Source organism: Malania oleifera, chromosome 6 (assembly GCF_029873635.1).
Source record: "Malania oleifera isolate guangnan ecotype guangnan chromosome 6, ASM2987363v1, whole genome shotgun sequence".
In the NCBI taxonomy this organism is placed as follows: Eukaryota; Viridiplantae; Streptophyta; class Magnoliopsida; order Santalales; family Ximeniaceae; genus Malania; species Malania oleifera.
Genome location: NC_080422.1, coordinates 38033699 through 38059524, shown reverse-complemented (window position 1 = coordinate 38059524; position 25826 = coordinate 38033699). Strand labels below are relative to the sequence as shown.

Genomic DNA, 25826 nt, shown 5'->3' with positions numbered 1-25826 from the left:
TGAAATCTTATATCATCAATTAACCAAACGTCCTTATTCTCAATTTAAGATTCAGTCCAATAATTGAGAAACACAACCCTACAATAGTTTGCTATGACTTTCCCAAAATCGTCACCCTTGGAAAGGCATAGAAACTACTGCGAAAATCCTGCTTTCCGATCACGGAACAAAACCCTAAATACTTATCTTAATTCCCCAAAATTGACTCACAAAACTCCTGATCTATACCTATACTCTAGTATTGTTTTTCGCTGTACTCTATAGTCTACAGAACCTAACAACCTAGGCTCTGATACCAAATTGAAATGACCTAAATTTTCTAACCATTTTTTTTAGTGCCAAACTATATATATGTTGGAATTGGTGTGATCCCAAAGGGGGGGGGGATGAATTGGGTTTTAAAACATTTTCCGCTAATTTAAACATTTTCCGCTAATTTTCTAACCACGCATGTATATAAAATGATTAAGTTATTCGTTTATGCATACACATGTATCTTATTCAATGTAAATGTGTGCATACAACTAAATATAATAGTAAATAAATAGGCATACACATACTGAATTTAAAATGCAGTAATTTAAATGAGATAGGGAGAGAGACACACACAAGATTTGTTATTGAGGTTCGGCCAAAAGCAGCCCACGTCCCGCCTTGGGCATACTCCCCAAGGATTCCACTATACCTGCTCACTTAACTGGGCAGAACAAAAGCCTTTTACATCCTCTCCTTACGGGGTGAGGAAAATCCTAGCTCAATTACTAGGTTGAGCATAACTAGTCTCACTTACGGGGCTGAGACTCCCCAGTTCAATTCCAAGTTAAACCAAATTGGTCTCATTTATGGGGCTGAGACTTCCTAGTTCAATAAATGGGCTGAATCCAACCAGTATATTAAACCATTTTTGTACATGAAAATGCTTTTGAAAAATACAAGCAGAAATGTACACAATAAAGCTCAATACATGCATTCTAATATGATATTAGTTATGCTCGGTAGAGTAAGCGTGCTTATTTAAATAGTATTTTGCAATCTTTGAAAAGAATGTATATAATAAAGAGCTTCAAAGATTTAAACCCTACAAAAGACTTTTTCCAAATAATATTTTTCAAGAACGAACCGGAGAACCTAGGGTTTTAGTTTCAAATGAGTTTGCACAACAAAACAAAATACAAGCATTTCAAAACTATGTGTGCAAATCAAAATGAATGCCCAAACTAAAATGTTCTCTTGAAAAAGTTTTTCAAAATAATGAGTGGAAAAGAATGGAGAGCATAAAAAAATAACCCTATAAAAGATTTTGTAATAAAAACAAGTTTTGGGGGAACTTTGATTAGGATAAAAAATAGAGAGAAAATGTGCTAATCAAAGTTGCTAATCTTGGCTTATGAAGGGGTATATATAGACTTAGGGAAATTTTTGACCGTTGGGAATACGCTAGGTATTATTAGAAAAGTTTAATTAATTTTAAACCCATTTTAGCATTTAAAAAACACCTTAACCAAAGAGTTTCGATCGACCGAGCCATAGGTTCGGTCGTCCGAACAGACAACAGAAAAGGGTAATTTTGAAGTTCGGATGCTTGAGTCTGGGTTCGGTCGGCTGAACAAAAGTCAGAAACATTCGTTCGTAGGTTTGGGTGCTCAGTGCTAAGTTTGGTTAACCGAATTGACCAATTCGGTCGCTCGAGGTCTGATTTGAATGCAAAGGTTCGAGCGCCCAGGTTGGTGAAAAGGTGTCCTGATATATGTTTGGTCACCTGGGGAAGCTCAGTTCAAATTGGTTTGGTAGCCCGAACCAAGTCAAACTTTTGACCGGACAGTAGTTTGGTCGCCTGAGGCAGCTTGAATTGCAAAGTTCGGTCGCCCGAAAGCCATATGATTTTTAGCTAAGGTCATTTTCTTTTCACTAAAATTTCCCTAATAATTTGAGAACTATATTAGGGCTTTGTGCACTTAAGTGTGGGAACCTAAGGTCTATCTGAGGCCAAAAACCTGGCGTCGGTCAACCAAAGGTCAATCGAAGGGTCCTTAAGGTCATTTGGTTCCCTATGGTCAATTGACGATCATATGAGCATTCGAAACATATCATGCAAGATGTGTGCATTATTACAAACCAAATAAAAAATAATAAAAATAAATGCAATACAGATTAAAATCAAAATGAACATCTTCGTCTTTTGCTCTTCAGTTTTCGTGGAATACGCCTGATAATATGATCTTTATGTTCCTCCACGCTTCCATGTCCTTTACCTCATGTGTGTGCTGAATCATGAACCTATTCAAAAACACTAAATGCACATATGAGATACTTGTGCTTTGTTAGCATCAAAATAAGGATGGGACTAAAAAAGTTAACAATCTCCCTCTTTTTGATGATGATAAACGCACCTGAGCAAAATGGGTATAGCCTGCAAAGGATTCCCCTAAGAATATGCATAATTGAAAATATACATAGTAAAGTTCAAGCATATTAAGATAGAAGACAATACAAATGATCATGAATTTAATTTTAGCATTAAAGTGCATGCTCAGACAATTTACCCCTATGGTCATAAACATTTTGCTAAAAAATTATTCTCCCCCTTTTGGCATCAGTAAAAAGGGTTAAGTTAAGTGAAAAATAATTTGACATTCAAAACAGACTTAGCAAAAATGACTCCCCCCTTTTTTGAAAAGATTGTCAATTTGTTTAGACAATACTCTCCCTTTATGGTTTTGGCATTTATTTTTCATAAAATAATAACTGATCATTTAATATAAAAGAAAAAACATGATGAACATGGCCAGATCAGAATTATCCACAAACCACAGCAATTTAAACGTATCATAGATCCGTGAAAGATTTGAGTTCAACACACACGACATATGATAGCAAATGTAAGTTTGAGCATAAAAGCGGTCTAATTAGTTCATATGCATTTCATATGTGATCCATAAACTGGTTATACAACACCCTTAAAAAATTTATAAACAATATAATTTCATGACATAAATTTCAACACAAAATTAGCAAAAGTCATAACTCTGATACCTTGTTTATAAATATCTGTCAACATCACGGCCTAGAGTGGATACCGTGGTAACCTGTGCATTCCATGTATATTACCTATGCATAAGGAAAACATAAATATCCAAACCATATCCCAAAATACACAATACCAGAGTACTACTAATCCACCTATAAATATACACACACATGTACATCATTTCCAAAAATTCCCAAAATACCAAGGGCTCCACTACTCAGCCCCCGAGACTCACCCCAAAACTATGCTGACTCAGCCGCCTCTTCTATCTCTAAGCCGACCCTGCATGTCTCATTGCGTTACCTGAAATGTTTGTAATGCTGGAGTGAGACACCTCTCAGTAAGGAGAAATATGTTATTACCAGAGTATGACATATGAGTCTGTATGCAAAACATAATCCTTAAATAAACTATAAATGAAAGATCATGCCAAAAGTATCTCTATAATAACTCACACCTATGTCATTTTAAAATACAAAATTTTTGGATTATCCATTCAATCATACTTCTAACTATAATAGGTAATCTTTGTTTTCTGTGTATACTGTATATGTATATAGTCCTGAAAACTTCCCTGGATGGCTGTATGTCATGATTTAACCCCTTATGACAGGGTTGTGTGGCTGGTAGGCGGGGCTGAGCACTGGTTGGCCTACCAGTGCTAGCCTAACTGTATTTATCTGTATCTATAGCACAAAAGGCTAGCTCAACCTGGTTTGGATGCCAGGGAGCCCTCTACCATATTTGTGGCCCAATCGGTAACACCATACTCTACCTAAGACGTATGGTTGCACTATCTATACTATATAGCTACGGTATCGTGCTCTGTAAACTGCTCTGTTCCATCTGGGTCTGATACTATATAATACTCTTTCTATAAAATATCTATCTGTGTTACCATGATTCTGTAACAACTGTATTAACCATGATTTTGTAATTTTATGTATTAACCATGATGCTGTAATAACTGTAAATCTGTATAATCTGTATTTATGTATGTCTTGATTCGGTAAAACACTATATAATCATGGTTCTGTATAATATTGTATAATTATGATTCTGTATAATACTGTATAATCATGGTTATGTAAAATACTATATAATCATGATTTTGTAAAATACTGTATATTCGTATTTTTGTGAAATATTGTATAAGCTATATAAAATTTCTGTAATATTCTAATATTACTCATGCCACGCAATTAAATAAAATTCATTAAATATAATCGGTAAATCTGTAGAATTTTCCATGCTCGGATATGTTTAAAAAATCATACTCTGAAAACTCATGATCAAATACTATACTTTACTGATAAAGTTTCTAATTTAACTGGTATAACATATTTCCCTTACTTGACTCATGTGAAGCCTACTAAATTTTAGATCTACACCCCCACAGTTTTCAGAGTTCAAATCTTTGAAATTATATTTTTCCCCAAATCAATCAACCTTACTCAGAATGACCATTATACTCACCTTCCCCAAGCTCACATATCTCTTTATCCATAAAATTATAAAATACTAATTATTTATCAACATTACCTAAATTCCTGAGGGAATTCCAGCTGGGATCCTCAACCCATGCCTACGGCATTTGGAAACCCAAACCCTGAAATTATAACACCCTAATTTAATTAACTCAAACACCAGTATATTTCCATTTTATATAAAATCTAACTTCAGGAAAGCCTGATAACTATAGAAACCCTAAAATAACCTACTTACCCTAATTTTGTGATGATGCCTAAACTTCTCCAACTAAAATTCTGCTTCGGTTAAGTTATAAAGAATCTCCCTAGGATCATCATGGTAACTTCTGATCGTCGAACTAGAAAAAAACGGAGCTAGAAACTTCGAGAGAAGGTAGAGAAACCGTAGGTAGAGAGAGAAAGTAAAATGGAAAATAAAATATTTCTAAAAATCTGATTTTGCGAATATATATAGAATGCTGCCACGTGACTTCATCGACGAGACACGTGGACTCATCAACAAACCAAGGAAGAGAGTTTGTTGACGAAGATGAAGAGCTTATTGACAAACCAATGAGTCTAAAATACCCCCCTCTCGGTAACTCTTTGTCGACGAAACACCAAAACTCGTCGGCGGACACTACATAAGAGCTCGTCAACGAAATCAGGGCATTCGTCGATGAACTCTGCTTTCCCCCCTTTTTAATTTTCCTTTCTCTTTATCTGGGGCTCTACAAGGATAGTGTAATCCTTTGGGGGGAGGGGGTATGCCCAAGGTGGGGACGTAGGCTGGTTTGGCTGAATCTCGATAACAAATATCGTGTGTTCCTTTCTCCCTATCTCATTTACTTTTCGCACTATAATTTCCATATGTGTGTGTTTATCCTTTTACAGTTTTAATTATTTGCATCACACATTCATTTAAATGAGATATGTTACACATGTATGTTCGCACTCATGGTTTAATTATTTTACATACACGTTTGTATTATGAATGTGATATGATTTGTGGTGAATCGGTGAAATGGTTAAATTAGCCAAAATGTTTTTAAAACCCAATTCACCCCCCCTGGTCTTGGGATCACATCAATTCCAACAGATATGTTATCGCAGGAATCAGCACAATACAGATCAATAGGGCTCCTTCAATGATGGCGACGACGAAGAAGCAAAGCAAGTGGGTAGGGGCACCAGCGTGGTTTTGGCCTTCTTCGCATCGCTCGAGCGCTGTTCCTACAACAGCACCACCATCATTGATGACAAGGATGAGGAGGGGGCCAACGACCGTCTTCTCAACGACGACCTTCATCAGTTCGATTAGGAAAAATGGGTGGCTAGAATCTTGACGCCATGGAATGGTTGTCAACGATGTTCGGTTGGGTGCGGTGACATTAGAGAAAGAACTCGTAGAGTCGTCCAGATATCTGTCACCGACAAGGACGCAACGGACTCGACCAGCGACGAGGAGCCCTATTGATCTATGTTGTCCCTTGTATCAAGGAATTTACAATCAAGGCCTTGATACAAGGAATTTACAATTATAATTTTCCCTAAAATCTCTCTAATTAACAATAACTCACGCCAATAGAGATATGGCTGGATTATAAGACCCGTGGCATGTCATTCCCATATATTATAAAGGATTAATTAAAGTCAGGAAAGGGACATACACTTTAGATTTCATTCAAATAAACAATGGTGGTGTACACCATTTCACAAGAGAAGGAATGGCACAACTTGGCAGTCGATCTTGAACTACCAAAACAATTTATGATATGGAAATGGAAAAAAAATAGAAATAAAAAAAAAAAAAACTAAAGAAGTCCTGCCACCTACCATTTAACGTTACAAGGAATACACGAACAAGATGTTTTGATTTCTTTTGAAGGAGAGAGAGAGAGAGAGAGAGAGAGAGGAGGCTTTAAAAATTAAACAGGCTTCAAGCCATGCTTGAGTGCGGCATTCCAAACGACGTCGATCTGGTCAACATTAAGTGCTCCGACCTCGTGATGCGTCCACCCTTCTAGGAAGTGAACTACACCACCAGCATGACAAGCGTGTACAACTCCTCTCTCCATCGTATACTGCATGCGTGCCCCACAGATATATATATATATAAGTTAACATTGACATAATTATCTTGTTGTGTGTGTGTAGAGAGAGAGAGAGAGAGAGAGAGAGAGAGAGAGGATATACCTCACATGATCCTAAACCTTCCACATCCTCAGGGAGTTTCATGGCTGCAAGCTTGCCATAAGTGCAATCCCTTCGAAACTCAAAAATAGGAGGTACCACAAATTGATGGAAATGCGTTCCTGGCGGTGCCCACCTTTGCTCGATCGGAGTTGTCCATTTACCACACACCCAGGTCTGTCCATTTTCACGCACACGCACACACCATTCACAATAAATTAGTTAATTAATTATTCTTGTTAATTATTTAAGATATATATATATATATATATATATATATATATTTACACAGTGCGATAAACTCCAAATCCTCCAAATAAAGATATTAGCTATATATATATATATATATATATTTACACAGTGCGATAAATTCCAAATCCTCCAAATAAAGATATTAGCTAGGTTCTAATTAAGCTAGTGAGCATGCTAGTGCAGAAATGACACAAAAAATATGCATGTGCACAACAATACACACATATATAGCTTAACTAGAACCTAGCTAATATCTTTATTTGAAGGATTTGGAGTTTATCGCACTATGTAAATATATATATATATATATATATATATATATATGGGAATTTGAATTGGTGATAATTGTTATATGCATAATCCATTAGTTTGATCTTAAATTTGGTAAAGAAATAGATGTTGATTCAGAGGACCCCAGTCACCCTAGATTTCAATTATAAATGTTGAAAATATATATATATATATATATATATATATATATATATATATATATATATGTAAAACTTTAAAATACCAAAGCTTCAACACCTTGTGATCTTTGGTGTGCCTATCATATATAAGTTGACCATTTAGCTACCTTGACTTATGTGTGCTAGAGGTTTAATAATGAAATCCAATCTTGGCTGTTTATATAAAACATGAATCTAATTAAGTTTTACTTCTTAAAAAAAATTGAATAGAAGTGAAATTTTACATCTGTAAATCGAGCTACGATTATAAATACTTCTTTTGGTTGTAATAAGATTACTAATAACCTTTTGTAACCAATTATGTGTATATTATCTTTTAATAAAAAAATTAAAAAAAAAAAAAAAAGAGAAGAAGATAAATTAAAGGCTAAGAAGAACCAAAGCTAAAACAAAAGATGCAAAAACATGAACCAAAAAACACAATGCATCAAGGTAGCAAAATTAATCAACCAAGAAAATGAAATAGAATGACTTCATTTAATTTGAAGCCACCAAACAAGAAGGCCCGTAGAAGGAGTTAATATTACCTTACAGTTTTGAGCTGCTTGATACTTCGTCACCTGAACTAAATATTTTTGGTGTTCCACTTTGGCTTCATTCTGGATTCTTGTAAATCTCTCCGTCGATTGAGTTAGCATCTACAAATTTTAAAATCATTCATAGTTAAAATCTAAATAAACGTTAATTTTAATTTTAATTTTTTAGGCATCTAAATTATTGATTTGTCACATGTTTGGTTGGCTGAAAGACTTTCCATTTGAAAAAAAGCATATCAATGTTTTGTAAAAATAGAATTTTTACATTATTGACAATGTTTATTTAAAAGATAGTCAACATATAAAAAATCATCTTTTAGTTTAAGCACCACTATAATTAGTCTTGCATGGAGAGAGAAGACATGCTTGCAATTCTAATCAAAGGCCATAATGAGTCTAGTGCCTTTGAGTGAATGAGTTGTTCTAGCTTAGTATGTATATTATTAGTCTTCCTAGTTCTTAACATCAATGGCAAATAGCTCAAAAATTTTGAAGAGACTATGAAATTCCATTGTATTTTAAATGTATATTCATGAAAATCACTCATAAATATTTAAAAGGAATGTGACTTATTTTAGAATTTAATAAAAATTAGTCCCCATTGGTTCTTAAATTTGTCGTATTGAAAAGCCTAATATTTGCCCTCGCTTGCCACCTCCAACTAATTGCTAGGGTCATAAGTCAAGATATACTCATTATGACCCATCATCTTAGGCTTATTAAGGGCATTGTTTCTTTCAATTCTAAATCTAGTTTTTGTTTACACTATTATAAAATTAAAGAAAGAAACAAATATAAACTAGAATAACACCTAGAGGTATAAAAAGACAATTCATCAATGAGGGTCATTAGCCAAAATATTTTATTCAAATCTTATGTGACCTTTTGCCAATGATTAGTGTGGACCTTATAAGTCATTCTTAGTTTTGATAATGACAAATACTCTTTATATTTGATGACTTTCAAGTTTGTGTGCAGGATCATACTAACTGGATCATATTGATGGCATGTGGCAACTTGAAGAAAAATGAAGACCCCGACATATTTACTTGTATTTTCATATTTGGGTATGAATATTTAAATTCAAAAAGGTCTATAATAATTTGTATATTATGCATGTAGGACTATAAGATCAAGACCTTAGGGATGGTCGACCGATGCCAGATTTTTTTGGCAAGCAAAACGACCTTAGAAAGACCCTAGGTCTTAACACTTGCACGTAAAATAGTCCCCAAGATCACATATAATTTTAGGAGACCGAACTATGGTGTTCAAAACACCTCGGGCAACCGAACCTTTGACTGGTCAGAAAGTTGACGTGACTTTAGGCGACTGAACCAAAAGTGACCGTAGCATTCTCGGGTGACTAAACCACCATTCTGAATTTTCCTAACAACTTGGCAACCCGAACTCCCAAGTTCAAATATACCTTAGGCTACCAAACACATGAGTTCGGCATATCGAACTTTAGAATGGGCGACCGAATCGCGGACTTCTGGAGGAAAGGTCTATTTCATAATAATTTAACTTTATTTTTATTTATTAGGATTCATTCTATCTTCCTTTATCTTTCTGAACCTCATAAACTTAGATACTTCCATTCTCTTTAGAAATCAAAGTCTTGTGAGTGTTTGTTGATTGTTCTAGTGTGCTAAAATCACTCACTTGCTCTTGCATATTTGATTTTTGTTTGAGGGTTAAGCAAAGGATTTTTCCCTTGATTTTATTTAATAAATATTTGGTTGGAAAAAATCTTAGAGTTAAGTGGGTCTTTGCATTATTATTGCAAAACTCATTAGGACTTCTGAATTTTGAGTGTGCAAAATCTTTTTTACAAACTCATTTTTCAAATATCTCTTGTGCTTGAATATTGAGAAAATATTTTTAAAGATATTTTGATTACCTTGGTGAAATCTCTGAAACCCTAAATTGTTATTGAGATTTGCATCTATATATTGGTTCAAAGATTGTCTTGTTGATACTTTGTGCTTGATTGAATATAGACATTACTTTTGAGTGTTAGCACACAAATTGCACTGAACTTATAGTTTCTATCTGTTTGAGGTGCATTGATTAGTGCTTGTGCATAGTAGTACATATCTGCTTGTGTAAGAAGCATTTGTTTATACGTAATTTTTTATATCATTTGTATTCCAGGAGTGGGCCTGAAGAAGGACACTAGCGCTGTTGAATAGTCTCGTACTGGCTTAGACCCGATTAGGAAAGTTAGGTGCACCATCTTGGTAAAGTGTGGTTTTAGGTTGAGGTCAACCCTGTGTTAATTGATCTGGTTATATACGGTGCAGCTCCACCCGTGAAGTGAGCCTTATAGTGGAATCCTTGTGCTGGTGAGCCAAGGTGGGGACGTAGACAGTATTGGCCGAACCCCGATAACATATCGTGTGTGCACTTTACATTTCCATAATTTATTTACTGTACGTGTATTTCATATTATGAATGTTGCATATGATTTAATTTTCGGATCTTACATTTATCTGCGCATTTTGGTTTATGAGTATATAGACAGACCCTAAGTTGACTATTACTGCTGCTGATTCTGACATACCTAAGAATAAATTTTAAATACCCAATTCACCCCCCCTTTTGGGAATACACCAAAATTAACAGTTAGTGACCCTTTATTATGATGATTTGGTAATTGTGCTTAAAGAGGGTCATATGAGTTTTTTTTTAGGATAAATAACAATCCAAACGAAGCCAATGATTAATACCTTAAGATAGCACCCTGACCCTTCATTAACTGTTTAACTTGTGTCACCTCAACCAACCATCATCATTCACTTTTACTAAAGAGTTAGGATCTTATTATGACATTAATTATAACCTTTAAACAAAATATTTCTCCCTTTACTATTCTCATGGGCTTTTAAAAAGGTTCCCTTAATACCCAATAGTTCTTTCCCTAGGAAAAATAGATAAATTAATCAAAGTAATAATATAATCCAATCAAACTTAAAATTGTTTAATTCTTACAATTAATTAACTTGCAAGGCTATTTTGTGAGCAATGTTGGCTTTGATGCTATCTTGGCGAGGTAGACCCGTTCAAAGTTTTGATGATCATTAAGCTACGTTTAGGGGCTTTTCCTTTGGAATTGGAAAAAGGGAAGCTCACAAATCTTTTATAGGTCATTGGAGGGTGTTGTAGGGATTTTATATAATTAATAGGTCCAAAGATAACATTTTCCTTAGTTACTATGAAAAAGACAACAATGTGTTGCGTGGGCTATCATTAGAATCAATTAGAGAGATTATAGGGATGAGCCTTGAATGTAAATTCCCTATTTCAAGGGTCATCCCTTATTCTAACTATAATCTTTGTATATCCAAATGTGTATTTCCATCTCTGTAAACAGTATGAAGCAACATACAATTTTTCTTTTTCAAACTATAACATGGTATTAGAGCCAATAAATCGGTGGCTCTCAGTTATCCCTAATGTTTGATTGACTCCTCTCCTCCCATTGACATCAATGGATGACAATGGTGACCTCAACAACTCTGGTGAACCCTAAATCAACACCATTCTCATAGAACTAAACACCTGAATGACAGAAAATTTTACCAATTAAAGCTCAGACCCCGACCTATACCACCGAGAATTCTACTGCACTAATCGACATCAAGTTGGATGGCACCAACATAACTATGCTCTTTGGTCCCATGTTGTCGAGATGCACATCTCCGCCAAAGACAAGTTGGGATATATCAACAAAGACTTTCCCGAACCTCCTTCGATGTCTCAATACTTCCGAAAATGGCACACAGACAATGCCATCGTCAAGTGCTGGTTTATTGATTCCATGGACCCCTCGTTGATTAGGAATTTTATTCAGTTTCCTATGGCAAAGCAGGTTTAGTGCTCGATTGCGACACCATATTTTGATGGCATTGACACCTCGAAAGTATATGAGTTGTGTAACACATGTTCGACAAGCTGGAGGTTCTCTAGAAAAATATTACAACAACCTCCAAGGTTTATGGCGTGAGATTGATTTTTGTTATCCGAATTTGATGGAGTGTCCTGTTGATATTAAACACTATAACCATCTTTTACAGGAAGGCCGAGTGTACATCTTCTTAGATGGACTTGATGATCGACTAGACAAGATTCGAGGTGATGTGTTACAGATGCGTTCATTTCCTACCATCGAACAAGCTTACAATCATGTTCGCCTAAAAGAAATCCAGCAAACTATTATGATCACCGGCGGAACCAATAACAGCCCAGGAGTTGTTTGGGCTTCTAAGGGGTTCAAAACAGGAAAGTTAGCATCTTCCTTTACAAGAGTTATTTCACTGGGCAGTGGGAAATTTGGGGCTTCCTCCAAGCCATTATCTGATGGAACCAAATGCACTCACTATGGAAATCTGAAGCATACTTGTGAGGCTTGTTTCATACTACATGGATATCCCGACTAGTAGAATGAACTCCAGTCTTAGAAACTCCGTGATGCTATGAGAACTGATGGAGAGACGAGGAAGGTTGTCGTGGCTACTACAGAGTCATATCTCTCTCTCTCTCTCTCTCTCTCTCTCTCTCTCTCTCTCTCTCTCTAGCTCTTACATCTCCTGTCAAACCTTCATAGGGAGTGTTATCTCTCTTGGATTCAAGTAATTCAGGTATTGTTTTATTTAGTTCGCATCAAGATGGTAATAGTGGTACTTGGATACTTGTCTATAGGGCTACTGACCATATAACGTTTGACGCTAATGATTTCTCACACACTTCACCACCGCAACGCACTAGCTAGCATTGAAAATGCCAATGGAGTTGTTTCTTAGGTCACTAGGGCTAGCACTGTCACTTTATCACCTTCTCTCACATTATCTAATACTTTATTGGTTCCCTTCATGTCTCATAAGTTACTCTCTGTTCACCAAGTAACAATAGACTTAAATTGTGTTGTGCTCATTCATCCTACCTTTTGTCTTCTTCAGGATACTCTCACCAAGGAAATTATATGGTGTGGTACTAAGAGGGAGGGATTATACTAAATGGATAATTTTAGTGTGGGTCGAGCACATCACATGTATCATCCAAATGGTACTAAGGAGAGATAGATTTGTCTTTTACATCATCGATTGGAACATCCATCATTTGGTTATATGCAACATTTGTTTCCTGATTTATTTTCACATATATCAACTATTGAATTTAAGTATGGTACTTGCATCTTTGCTAAAAGTCACTGAGTTACTTATCCATTGAGTATGAATAAAAGTGATGTTCCATTTGCTTTAATTCATTTCGATGTGTGGGGTCCCTCTCCTGTTTCTACTGCATTTGGTAATCACTAGTTTGTAATATTTGTTGATGATTATACTTGCATGACTTGGCTATACTTGCTGAAACATAAAGATGAGGTATTAAGTATGTTCAAATCATTTCATGTAATGGTTCAAACTCAAATTTTAGCTAAGATACAAATTCTTAGACTCGATAATGGTGGTGAATATGTTAACTGGGGGTTCCATGAGTATTTCCAACACCATGGAGTTATTCAAGAAACCTTTTCCTTGCAGACTCCTCAGAAAAATGGTATTGTTGAACGAAAAAATCAACATACAAATGAGGTCAAAAGACTGCCCAACAAATGAGCACAGCTCATTAGGCAAAATTGGCCCAACTGATGAGCAACGGTTGTGAGACCAGAAGACTGTCCAACAAATGAGCACAACTCATTAAGCAAAATCGGCCTAACTAATGAGCAACGCTTGTAAGGCTAGAATACTGCCCAACAAATGAGCACAAATTATTAGGCAAAATTGTCCCAATTAATGAGCAACACTCGTGATGCCAAAAGAGCTATTCGGTAAGAATTCCCCACAAAGGGAAGTTTGGCAAGAATGCCCCACTAAAGGGTAGATCGGAAAAAATACCACCATGAAGAGTAGCTCGGCAGCTCGATAAGAATTCCCATGAAGAGCAGCTCGACAGCTCGACAAGAATGCCTATGAGGAGCAGCTTGGCAGCTCGGCAAGAATGCTCATGAAGAGCCGCTCGACAATAATGCACATGAAAAGCAGCTCAACAAGAATGCCCATGTAGAGCAGCTTAACATGAATGGCAATGTAGAGTAGCTCAGAAATAATGTCCATGAAAAGCAGCTCGACAAGAATGCTCATGAAGAGCAGCATGACAAGAATGCTCACGAAAAGCAACTCAGCAAGAATACCTACGAAGAGCATCTCAATAGCTTGGCAAGAATTCAAAATGAAGAGCAACTTGACAGATCGGCAAGAATCACCATAAAAAGCAGCTCGATAGCTCGAAAATAATTCCAAATAAAGAGCAGCTCGGCAAGAATCACCATGAAGAGCAGCTCGGTAAAATACCCATGAAGAGCAGCTCGGTAGCTCACTAAGAATGCCCATGAGGAGCAGTTTGGCAGTTCGGCAGAATTTCGATGAGGAGCAACTCGGTAAGAATGCCCAAGAAGAGCAGCTCGACAACACGGCAAGAATGCCCTATGAAAAGTAGCTCGGTGGCTCGGCACGAATGCCCCACGATGAGCTGCTTGGCACAAATGCCTTATGGAGACCCACCTGGCACAAAAAACTCAGCTCGGAACGACTCGCAGGCAAAAGCATTGGCTCGGATGAGCCGGCATGTTAGTACATTCGGCTCGGTAAGCCACACCCAAACCCGACTCGAAAAATCAGCTTGGCAAAGCTGTGTACGCCTCCACCTCAACTCGGACTAGTCAATTCCCCCTTGAGTTCGGCTCGGCAAAGCTAGGAGCGCCGCAAGATCAGCTTAGGTAAAATGAGCATGCCCCAAATCTAGCTCGGCAAGCCATAAATAAAGAAGTAGCTAAAGCGGGTGCTAAATGCTCGATAAAGAAATCACGTCCCATGGACTAAGCCTGAGTAAGAAATCTCCCATTAAGAAACCATGAATCGGTTCATCACTCGGAGATCAAACACAACTAGGCTCCACAAAAGCCCAACAAGAACAACTTTCGAACTTTGTGAACATGATTCAAAACTTTGAAACTAAAAGGGAGCAACTAATATACCCCAAATATATCACCTACCCTAAAGGGAAGGCATATGCCCAACATTAATGGGGGAAATCACCTACAAAGTCAATCGCTCGACCAGAGCCATTGACGTCGGCCATATATTGACCAGAGTGATCCATGCCCACGATATAATGATCCGAGTGATCCACGCCAAGCACTATAAATGACAGATCTACAAGGGTCAAACCTGACTAATATAAAAAGGCTACTACGGAGAGGCTAAGGTATCTTATTCTAACCCAATTTCACTATTTCTTACAACCTTTCTTAAAAAACTCCCTTTGGCATTGGAGAGATCCTCTCGAGTACACCCTAGGTTCTCCAAGCTGCATTTGTTTTCATCCTTTTCAAGTGTTCGGGATCGGAAAGCTTGCCGGAGGTCAGATTGACATTTTTGGTAGAAAAAATTTCTTTAGAATCCTCTGTTCATTAAAAGATAACCCATCCCAAAAAAATCTCCAACTCTTCTCTTGTATTTTACACAAATCCACCTCTTTCTTAGTAATCCAACAATTTTGCTCTACCCTAATCTCAGTCACTAACAATGCCCCCTGTTAGACCAAGTGGTTAAAATTCTTTCATTCCAACTATGTTTTGATGACAACAACCCATTAGCAGTTCTTTAAGGGTACTAACCTTTTTCTCTAGTCGTGTTCAGCTGCATAGAATAGCACCAAAGCAAATAAGTTTCAAATAAGTCAAAAGTAACTCGTGACATGACCAAAAGTTTAGCCATTCAAAGCATTCATGGACTCTACATCATATGCAAGTGTTCTAAAGATTGAGTGTGAAAGTGAGAGAGATTATTTTGTAAATCCTTTGTACATGGAGTAACTTAAATAAAGAGCAAGAAATGGGCATATCACACACACACAAAAAAAACAAGTAAAGCTACTTAAGGTGTCTAAAAACCCTTAAACAGAAAAGAACCTTTCTTAGAACTTAAAAGGATTTTTTCTAAAGAAGTAAGAAGGGACTCGTCGACGAACACAAGGCTTCGTCAACGAGTATAACACATACCATTGTCGATGAACACAGGGTTCTCATCAATGAAAAGAAACCGAGAATTTTTTTAATTCAGAACCAGCAACTCTTCGACGAAACATAGGGCTTCGTCGACGAATATATTGAAGAGCTTGTCGACGAACACAGGGTTCTTGTCGATGAAAAAAAACTGAGACTTGTTTGAATTCAGAACCAGCAACTCGTTGATGAACACAAGGCTTCGTTGACGAATACATTGAAGAGCTCGTCGACGAAGTACATATCTCGTCAACGAATGTCGGGCTACAGGGTTCATTAAATGCAGCAGAATGGCTAGTTTTACCCTTATCTTGCATCAATAAATGTCCAACGACTCTCTAACACCCAGCTCGTCCATTTGGTGTTTAAATAAGGGTTATTGCATTTACTTCCAACAAAGAAAGCTCATTTACTTATTAAGATCATTTATTGAGCTTTCATTCTAGGGTTTCCCTTATACTCACTTGCCCTCTTCTTGCCGCTCTTACTCTTGTTTTTACTCCATTGAAAAAAGGACATAGTGTGAGGATATTGTGGTGGTACTCAGCTTAAAGGGAGCATTTAATATTGTATTCACCTCTTATCAACTACTTGTAAAGAAAGGCCTTTTGTGAGCCATTGTAGGGTATCTCTAAGTGAGTACTTTGTTAAAGCTCTTTGTGAGGAGTTATGTGTATTGACTTCTCCGCCTGAAGGAGGATAGTATAGTGGATTTTCGAAATCCTTGAGTTGGTCTCAAGGCGTGGACGTAGGTGGGGTGCCGAACCACGTTAATATCATCGTGTTAAGTTTCTCTTCTCTCCTCTCTATTTTATAATGCTCATTCATTACCATTTGCTGCTCTTTTATATTGTGATATTATGCACTTGGTCTTGGGAAGATTTTTGTGTTTGTAGAAAATTTGCATATCCGCGAGAAACGTCTATTCACCTCCCCTTTAGACGCTCAACCAGGCCAACACCCCCCTTGGGAATTTTCTTTTCTACCATGAACTTCTAAAATCATTCATCCAAAAACACTTACTCAAAATTAAGAAGAAAATCCTCAACTCATAAGCCTCCTTTATATATAAGTTATTTTGATCATCACCCACATCTTACCAAGTGATACTTAAACTCTTCCCTATACATAGCTACCCTAGCTAGTAAAACCTCTTTTGAAAGTCCTCTAACCTCCTTTTCGCCAAAGTTGAACTAAGGATGAAGACACATTACACTAGAATATTTGAAAGGGTGCACCTTTTTTTTGCTGAAAAGAATGGGTATGATTTATCAATGTAATGCTTCTTCCTTCCAATGATCTTCTCTTCCTAATAACTCCCCCCCTTTTTGCATCTACATATTAATTCTAGGTCTAAAATATCTTTTTCCTTGATTTTACTCCTAGATGGTGTCCTAAATAAAATAAAGTGAGTGCTCCCAACTTGTAATGGTAATTACACAAAATAATATTTGTGATTAGAAAAATAATGGCATCTCTAAAACTAATGCCATCTCTAACTTTGCAGACAATCTATTACATTTCCCATGAACAAGCATTCAATTTGGGAACTTCTTAAAATGTGAGCATTATTTTCTTAAACAACTTAAAATGAAAACCCATAACACATTCCACTCTAGACAAATCTCATTCTCTTTTTAATAATTGGTTTAGTGCAATAATTACAAATTTTAGAACAAATTTATTTAGGATAATGTGTATGGGATCCTAAGCACATGTTGTGAATTTTGCTTCTTAAAAATTACGATCTTCCCTTCATTGATTGCTCATGTTTTGTGATTTCCTCCTCTAATTCATCTAGAATTGAAATTAACCTTGTTGCGGCCCAAATTCAAACATTGGCTCACCCCCAATTTTTTAGATTAATTTGATTTCTCAAAAAATTACTCAGCTTGGTCTCCCCATCTTATTTGAAACTTCAGTTGCTCATATTTGGCTATTATTTCAAAGTCGGAGATTAACATGTTGTTGTTGGTTTTTTTTTTGTTAATATGATCAATCAAAATCATAAAGGGCTTAGCTTTTATATTTTTTATTACATTTCTAACTTTTAGGCTTGTGACATTGTGCTTCAGAAACTATGACAACATACTGATAATTAATGTGATTTATAATAGACCAGATGAATATATACATCAAATATAAGGGTTGGTTTCGAAGAATACATAATACATTCGCAATGTTGAATTAAACTTATGAGTCATACGATGAAACTATGGGAAATGGTAGTTGAACAAAGATTAAGGTTAGAAACTTAGATCTCATAAAATCAATTTGGTTTTATGCTTGGAAAATCTACCACAGAAGCTAATTATCTTTTAAGAAAATTAATGGAAAAGTTTAGGGAAAAGAAGAGGGACTTGCATATGATATTTATTGACCTTGAGAAAACATATAATATGATACCAAGGGAAGTTCTATGGTGGTTTTTAGAAAAAAAAAAAAAGGTGTATGTTGTAGGTATACCGATGTCATTAAGGATATGTACAATGGAGTAATGACTAGTGTAAGGACTATAGATGGAGAAACTAGAGAATTTCCAATTACCATAGGTGTACATCAAAGATCTGCTTTGAGTCCTTATCTTCTTGCTTTAGTGATGGACCAATTGACTAAGAGTATTCAAAAGGAGGTTATATGGTGTATGTTGTTTGCAGATGATATTGTATTAATTGAAGAAACTAGGGACGAAGTAGAGACTGAGTTAGAATTATGGAGAGAAGCTTTGGAATTTAGAGGATTTAGGATAAGTAGAAATAAAACATAATATATGAAATGTAATTTTAGTAATGATAGGAGGAATATTGGAGACAAAGTTAAATTTGATGATGAAGAAAGAAATAACACTTGTAGATTTCGATACCTTGGATATATTATGCAAGCTGAAGGAGAAATTGAAGATGATGTAATGCATAAAGTTAAAGCAGATTGGGTAAAATGGAGAAGCCCTTCAAGTGTGCTATGTGATCGTATAATACCCTTAAAATTGAAATGGAAGTTTTATAAGACAGCTATAAGACCACCTATGCTATATGGATCAGAATGTTGGGCGACGAAGAAACATAATATCCAAAAAGTAAAAGTTACCGAGAGGAGAATGCTTAGATGGATGAATGATATAACATTGAAAGATAAATTAAGGAATGAACATATTTGTGGTAAGTTAGGTGTAGCTCCTATAGAAGATAAGATAAGTGAGGGACAACTCAGATGGTATGAATACTTGTAACATATGCCACATAGTGCACCTGTGAGAAAAAGTGAGTTACTGTGGGGGGCAGTAGAAGGGGTAGGGGTAGACCTAAAATAACTTGAGAGGAGATAGTGAGTAAGGATTTAATATCCTTAATTCTATCAAAAGAAATGGTCCATAATCGCATAAATTGGTGGAAAAAATGATTCATATAGCCGACCCCACTTAGTGGGACTAAGGTTTGGTTTTGTTGTTGTAGTTTCCTTCTCATTGTTTGATAAAAAAATTCTAAATGTTTACTTAAAGGGTTCAAGTTTAATTTAGCAAAATATTGTCCTATTTAGCAAGCACAATTTTCTCTATCTATAAGTAATGGATTTAAATCAATTATGCAATCGAACTGAGTTAGATGTTACTCGTTCTTGTTAAATATTGACTTTCATGCGTCATTTCAAAACCCTAACTCAAATTTAATTGTGATTCAATTAATCCTAAAACCAACTTTAGTTACTCATTTGTTGGTATAAATTTATGGAAGTTAAAAGGGAAAATTGCAGATATTATCTAGTTTTAAAAATATAATAAATAGTAAAAATATCTTGAAATAGACAAAACTACAATTATGATCATTTTAACTCAATATTGCACACTCAAATCCCATAAGTTTGAACTTTTAACTTTGTTCCAAAAATTCCTAAAATGATGATAAGGTTATTTATCAAACAGCCATATAGACACAAATATGCCACAAAAGAAAAAGGGAAAAAAAAAGTGGAGCTGATACCATTTCGTCAAGTATATTTAGCTGCTTATGTTACGTATTTCACTCATAAAATGGAAAATGGTGGAAATGGACTGAATAGCCATTATAAAGGGGATGTAATATTTATTATTAGAAAAAAAATGTGATATTAATTAAGACCAATGACCATGCAAAAGTTGATGTTTTTTCTAAAACCATGAACAAATATTAATGAATGACTACTTCACATTGGTTGGAAGAGAACCAATTTTTATGTAGTCATTTTCCTTAGAAAAATACTATATAGTATTTCTTTTGTAAATCATTATATTCCCCATTCACTAGCTATTCAACTTCCACTTTCTTCAATCTTATGAACTAACTCATTGACTAGTAAGGGAAATAGGGATTGTTAGTACTCCTTAAAGAGAATATATTTGTCAAAGGATATATAGCTAAAAAATCTAGATATTTGTTAAGAGGCTCTTACCAAAACGCGAACTTTTCGACGGCATAGATAGAGAGCAATGGCCCTTCCTAGCTTCGATGTAGAACCTGCTAAGAAGACCTCGGCTACATCTTTAGGGATCTCATTGAGAATCACAGCTGCGGTCAACGTGTTTCCGTGGACAACACTTACTCTTAGGTTAGGGTGCTTTTTAACAAATAATGTTCCACCCCCATTCAAACTTTCATTCTGTAAAATATTTTCACAAAAACAACAAACCAAATGTTTGGTCAGAATAATGAATTATAAATGCAAATTGCAAAGAAGAGGATGATGTATATCAATTATTTGATAGAATTTTTTTATTTTTTATTTTTGAAACATTTTCCTAATACGACCTCAATATAACTTAAAATCTATTTAACTCTTTAAGTCAGATTCCTTGGAAGCTTTTCAACTTGTAAATATATGCAAGTCCCATGTGCCTCATTTATGGTTTTCAAATGTTTGATATAGAGTATAATTTGTCAACATACCTTGCCTAAAGATAATAAGTATGTATACGCGGATCATCTCGTCAAGTTAGGTTTAACATAGAGCGTATCCTCCTAGTATTCTTATTTCTCTTCTCGTAGTTGAGAAGCTTGGAATTTTGTTTCTGATAATTTTATTTTATAATTCTATAATATCAAAAACACATATATAAACACATAACAACACATACCATATGTTATGTGTTATAGTTTTAACATTAAAAAATAGAGTTTATGCACAACTGCCCGTATACCAAAGGAGCTAAGACCCCCAAGGTGTGGTTCAGGTGGTAGTGTGGGTTGTAGGAGTGCCTTTCATGAGGTCAGGTGTTCAAACCCTCTTGGACTCGTTTCCGGTCCTGGACTCCTGAATTTACCTTCCCTTTGGAGTTGTGGGGTCAACTTCAAGGAGCACAGGATTAGTCACGTGGACCGTAAAACGGACGCGTGGATACCCGGTGCATAATCCAAAAATAAAAGGAGCTAAGAGTTTACGAATCCATCATTAGAAAATGATATCAAACTCATACAGTCAAATCTGCCCATCACATTAAATCTAATGAGTCGATGACACCGACTCATTTAGTGCTTAATTAGATGAAGAGAGAGAAGCAAATTAAAGAACACAATTAAGGGAGTTGAGGAGTATTAATAAAAGTGGTACCTTATTCAATGCTGCAAGGCTAATTACTTTGACACCTAACTTATCTGCCCTCAGAATTGCCTCTTCAATCCGATTGTTTATTCCCCCCGTAGCAAATGGTAGGAAGTACTGCACCCACAACCAAATCAAATTAACTACTTTCGGTGCTTAATTTGAATGTGTGTGAATTCTGACGAAGGAAGATTGGGGGAGGGGAGGGGAGGGGAGGGGAGGGGACCTGGAAACCAAAGCGGGGAACGACCCAAATCTGGTGGAGCTTGGAACGAATAGTGTAGCTGCTGATCAAGAAGGCCTTGGACTTGGCCCACATCACCAGCATCACCATGACTACCCCCGGCCACAATGGTACCAGAAACGGCAGCGTTTTGAACGGCAGCGCGTTGTACGATCGTATCATGAATGGCGCGTGCAGCCCGTGCATTATGTCAACCACGTGCGCCAGGAACACAAATTCCGGGATGACCGCATTTGCTCCTCCCCCTTTTTTGTTAAATTAATTCATAAACAATACTGAGTAAAATCAAATTAATGCACTAAAAATCTATACAAAAATATTATGAAATTGTGTAAATTGATCGTTTTTGCTTTCTTGTAAATTGATCAAAATTGTGTGGGACGATAATTGACCTTCTTTTCTTGCTTAATCGCAGATTCAAGTAGTCATTTGTTTTAGGTCAAGAGTTTACTTTCTTTGCTATTTAAAATTCTATTTGGAAGTTGGAAAATTTTAGGAAAAGGGGAAGAAAATATGAATGAATTCACTTTTTCATGTTTGATTATTTCGAAAGGAAATAAAACCAAATCAATGAATAAAGATATAATTTTATAAAATTTCGTTTTTAGGATATAAAAAAGAAAAAAATATAGTGAAAAATGAATTTATTTCTTATTCTCCTAATAATAATCCTTAATCCAAACAAACCCTTGAGATAATTTTAAAATTTTCTAATGGAGTCCCACACCTCGTGCCATATAATTTAATTACTCTGTAACTGAGGTAAGTGCTAATTACTATCTAATCAAATTTTAACTTGGGACTGGGATTTTAAACGAGATCGAATTTGCCCATTAACATCATTGTGGATTCACTACATCACATCACTGGTGACTTGTGAAGAAAAAGCTACCGAAGAGCAAAGGCGGGACAAAAATACAAAAAGGGCCTTGGTCCACATCATGAACCCAAACACCCAATAGCTGGAAAGGCGTAAGCGGTTTTCTATGCTTTCCCCGTCAATGAAAGTTTGTGGTGCGTTGGGGATTCAGCTAAATTAATGGAGGAATTAATGTAGAGAAGGAGATGAAGATTAATCCCACGGGCGAGTGGATACAAATTTAATTTAAAAGGGAACAAGTATTTAAGAGCAGCAGTAGGGCATATAGTACGGAGCGTCTGACCTGCAGCCAAGCTTATCTTCTTTTGAAGGGTCCAGGATTTAGGGTTGCTGGTCTTCCACAGCGTATCAAATAGAGGCATGAACAGGCAGAAGTTTGTGTCCATCTCTGTGTGGTGTAGGCTGTGGTATCTGCACCAACCAATATATCATCAGTGTGATGATCTAGTTCTTCGACAATAAAACCACATTGGTGCTGATAGAATTTCATATAAAATTCCAGTTAATGGTAGAAGGAAGATGATGACTGGACTAGTTATGCAGTGTTATTTTAGCTATTATTAATTTAGGACCAATCTTTATCACAAATAGGATATGATTTAATTGGATTTCTTTTTCAAAATTTAGCTTACTATCTTTTTCCCATTTGAAGAAAATGACATGTCCGACTCCTATGAATTCGAGCCATTTATTATTTGTCACTTCCTTTAATCTATGAGTCAGATGGAGTTTTAATGACAGAAATTTTTATTGATTTAAAGAAAATGATGCATTTTTCATTTTGAAGAAAAAAAAAAAAAAACAACTATTTTAAAATTACCATAGCAATATATTATGATGATCCGTTGGAAAACGTCACATGCACGCAGCCAATCAGAGCCCAAAATATTCACTAGAAATAATCTACATAAAATTGATACTATTATTATTATTATTATTATTATTATTATTATTCTATTTTTAAAAGATTCTTGAGATTTATTATTATTATTAAATGTCAAGCAAATATTAAAACTTGGGGAAAGCAAATTCAATTGGCTTGAAAAATTTTACTTGATCAAGTCCATATGTGCATAATGTGCGTCTGTGTGAGTAAAAAAATATATATGTTTAATTTATGTTTACTTACTATTTACTCAGTAAAAATAAATAAACAGTCATAACTCATAATTAGTGTTGTCTTCTGTGAGAGGTTTTCATTCAATTTCCTGAAATTTGTCTATCGGTGGTTTCCCAGCCACACATAGGCGGGTTTTCACCCCCTTAGTCATGGTCTCTCTCTGCCGTATTAGTTCGAGTAATTAAGGAGCAGCTTAAGCTGAGAGAGAGAGAGAGAGAGACTCACGTTGGTGTATAGAGGAGAAACCTAAGGATAGGAAAAATCTCAAAGAGACGATGAGGAAAGACTTCAACATTGGAGTGGCCCATACATCTGAGGAAATCGAAGATCAAAACGTAGCCATAAACCAAGCTCACTGATCCATAACCCATGAATGAAGTCCCTAGCACTGGGACCCCTACGATTATGCCCAGCATCAGATGCTCCATAAATGTTGCATGCCCAGCTGCACCAAACCCCAAACACACACTAAACCCATGATCCAATTCATGCAAACTCAACTAATTAAATACACACACACACCCCTCCAGCTGGTAGCTATCTAGCTAGCTGCCTCTACATAATTATCAAGTTGTAGAATGTTTATTGTCATCTCTCTAGTTCATATATATAAATGCGTGTACCTGTAAAAGATTGGGTGGTTTTAGATTCATGGTGCAGGGAATGGTAATGGGTAAAAAGGAACTCATGAACATGTAGCAATCGATGAATCCAGTAATAAACAGGCTCAGAGAATGCCACATGCAGCAATAAGCAGCAGAAAATCCCCTTGGCGTTCCATGAAGGAAGATTATTGGCCAGGAAGGGGAACTTGAGAATTGCCAAGGAACCCATCAAGGCTTGTAGAATTATGAAATTATCCCTGCACACGACATACGTACAATATTGTGTAATTAAAAGAATCAATTATAGTGTAAACAAGTTAACAAGAAGTAGAAATATGGCATATAAAAAATATACATATATATATATATATGTATATATATACCAGTTCCATTCGCTGTCGATTTGCTTAAAATCGACACCTTGTTGAAGGATAAGGCGATTTCGAGTGAGAAAAAGCATGCTGCCGTAGGAATACCAGAGCTGATGAACAAAGCCTCTCAGGGCACAGAGGATGAGAATATGAAAGCACCAGCTTTCCTTCTGCGGCGTCTTCTCCCAGAACTTTGAATACAGCCATGTTCCCACAAATGGTCCATACAACAAGTACTGTGTTCCATATATTTAAGAATTTTATATAATTGAAAACACTATTTGTGTGTGTGTGTGTGTGTGTGTGTGTGTGTGTATACACGCACATGTATGTATATATGTATGTGTATGGATGGATCTATGCATATATAAGAAGGAAGAGATATTGATGTAAGTAGTAGTACTGCTTGCCTTGTAAATGCCCAAGTTCTGCCATGGCCAAGAAGAGAATGGGGAAGGCTTTTTCTGAGGTAAGCAAGGTCGATTTTCTTCATGGCTTAGCTTCCTTTCTAATTCCATGCCTCTAACTTGCTAATTACTAGCCTTGTTCTTTTTTGGGTCTGGGGGTGAACAAAGCCTCTCTCTTTTATATATATATATCTAGCTTAATTGGAAGCTAGCGAGGAACTAAGAGGTAAAGAAGATCACCTTCTGCTTGATGACCAAACTTGGGACTTTTGTTGTCTTTCCTCACTCGATCACAACTCAGACTTCCTTCTTCTAATATATATATATGTGCGTGTGAAAACAGTAAGTTAAACTTCAGGCTGTCCTCTTCCTCTTTTTCCAACTTCTGCCGAAATGGACTCCACCCTATTGTGTTTCTATGGCATACATGAAACTGGATCCAAGAATTAATTAATGAGAGAGAGAGAGAGAGAGAGAGAGAGAGAGAGAGAGGGAACACGGGACTTCGCTTGAAAATCACATTTGAATAATGGGGTGGGTTGCAGTTGGGGCGTCGATGGTTTGGAATATTGAAAGGCAACTATTTATATATTTATGTTTTATTGCTTG

General features: G+C 36.1%; 1 protein-coding gene across 2 annotated transcripts; it reads right to left on the bottom strand.

Moving 5' to 3' along the window:
• Positions 1–6144: 6144 nt before the first annotated feature.
• LOC131157059 (very-long-chain aldehyde decarbonylase CER3-like) lies at positions 6145–25774 on the bottom strand. 2 transcript variants are annotated; one of them, XM_058110920.1, is made up of 12 exons: positions 25458–25774; positions 25221–25369; positions 24823–25046; positions 24458–24696; positions 24060–24279; positions 22998–23125; positions 21817–22079; positions 21600–21707; positions 20445–20651; positions 7940–8050; positions 6694–6867; positions 6145–6581 (listed from the first exon to the last, which is right to left on the bottom strand). In XM_058110920.1, exons 2-12 carry the CDS (start codon positions 25326–25328, stop codon positions 6426–6428), a joined length of 1938 nt encoding a protein of 645 aa, XP_057966903.1. In that variant the 5' UTR covers positions 25329–25369; positions 25458–25774; the 3' UTR covers positions 6145–6425. The 2 variants fall into 2 exon arrangements, with proteins under 2 accessions (XP_057966903.1, XP_057966904.1); XM_058110921.1 differs by having other exon boundaries at positions 25214–25369; positions 25458–25509.
• Between the last annotated feature and the right edge of the window lie 52 nt (positions 25775–25826).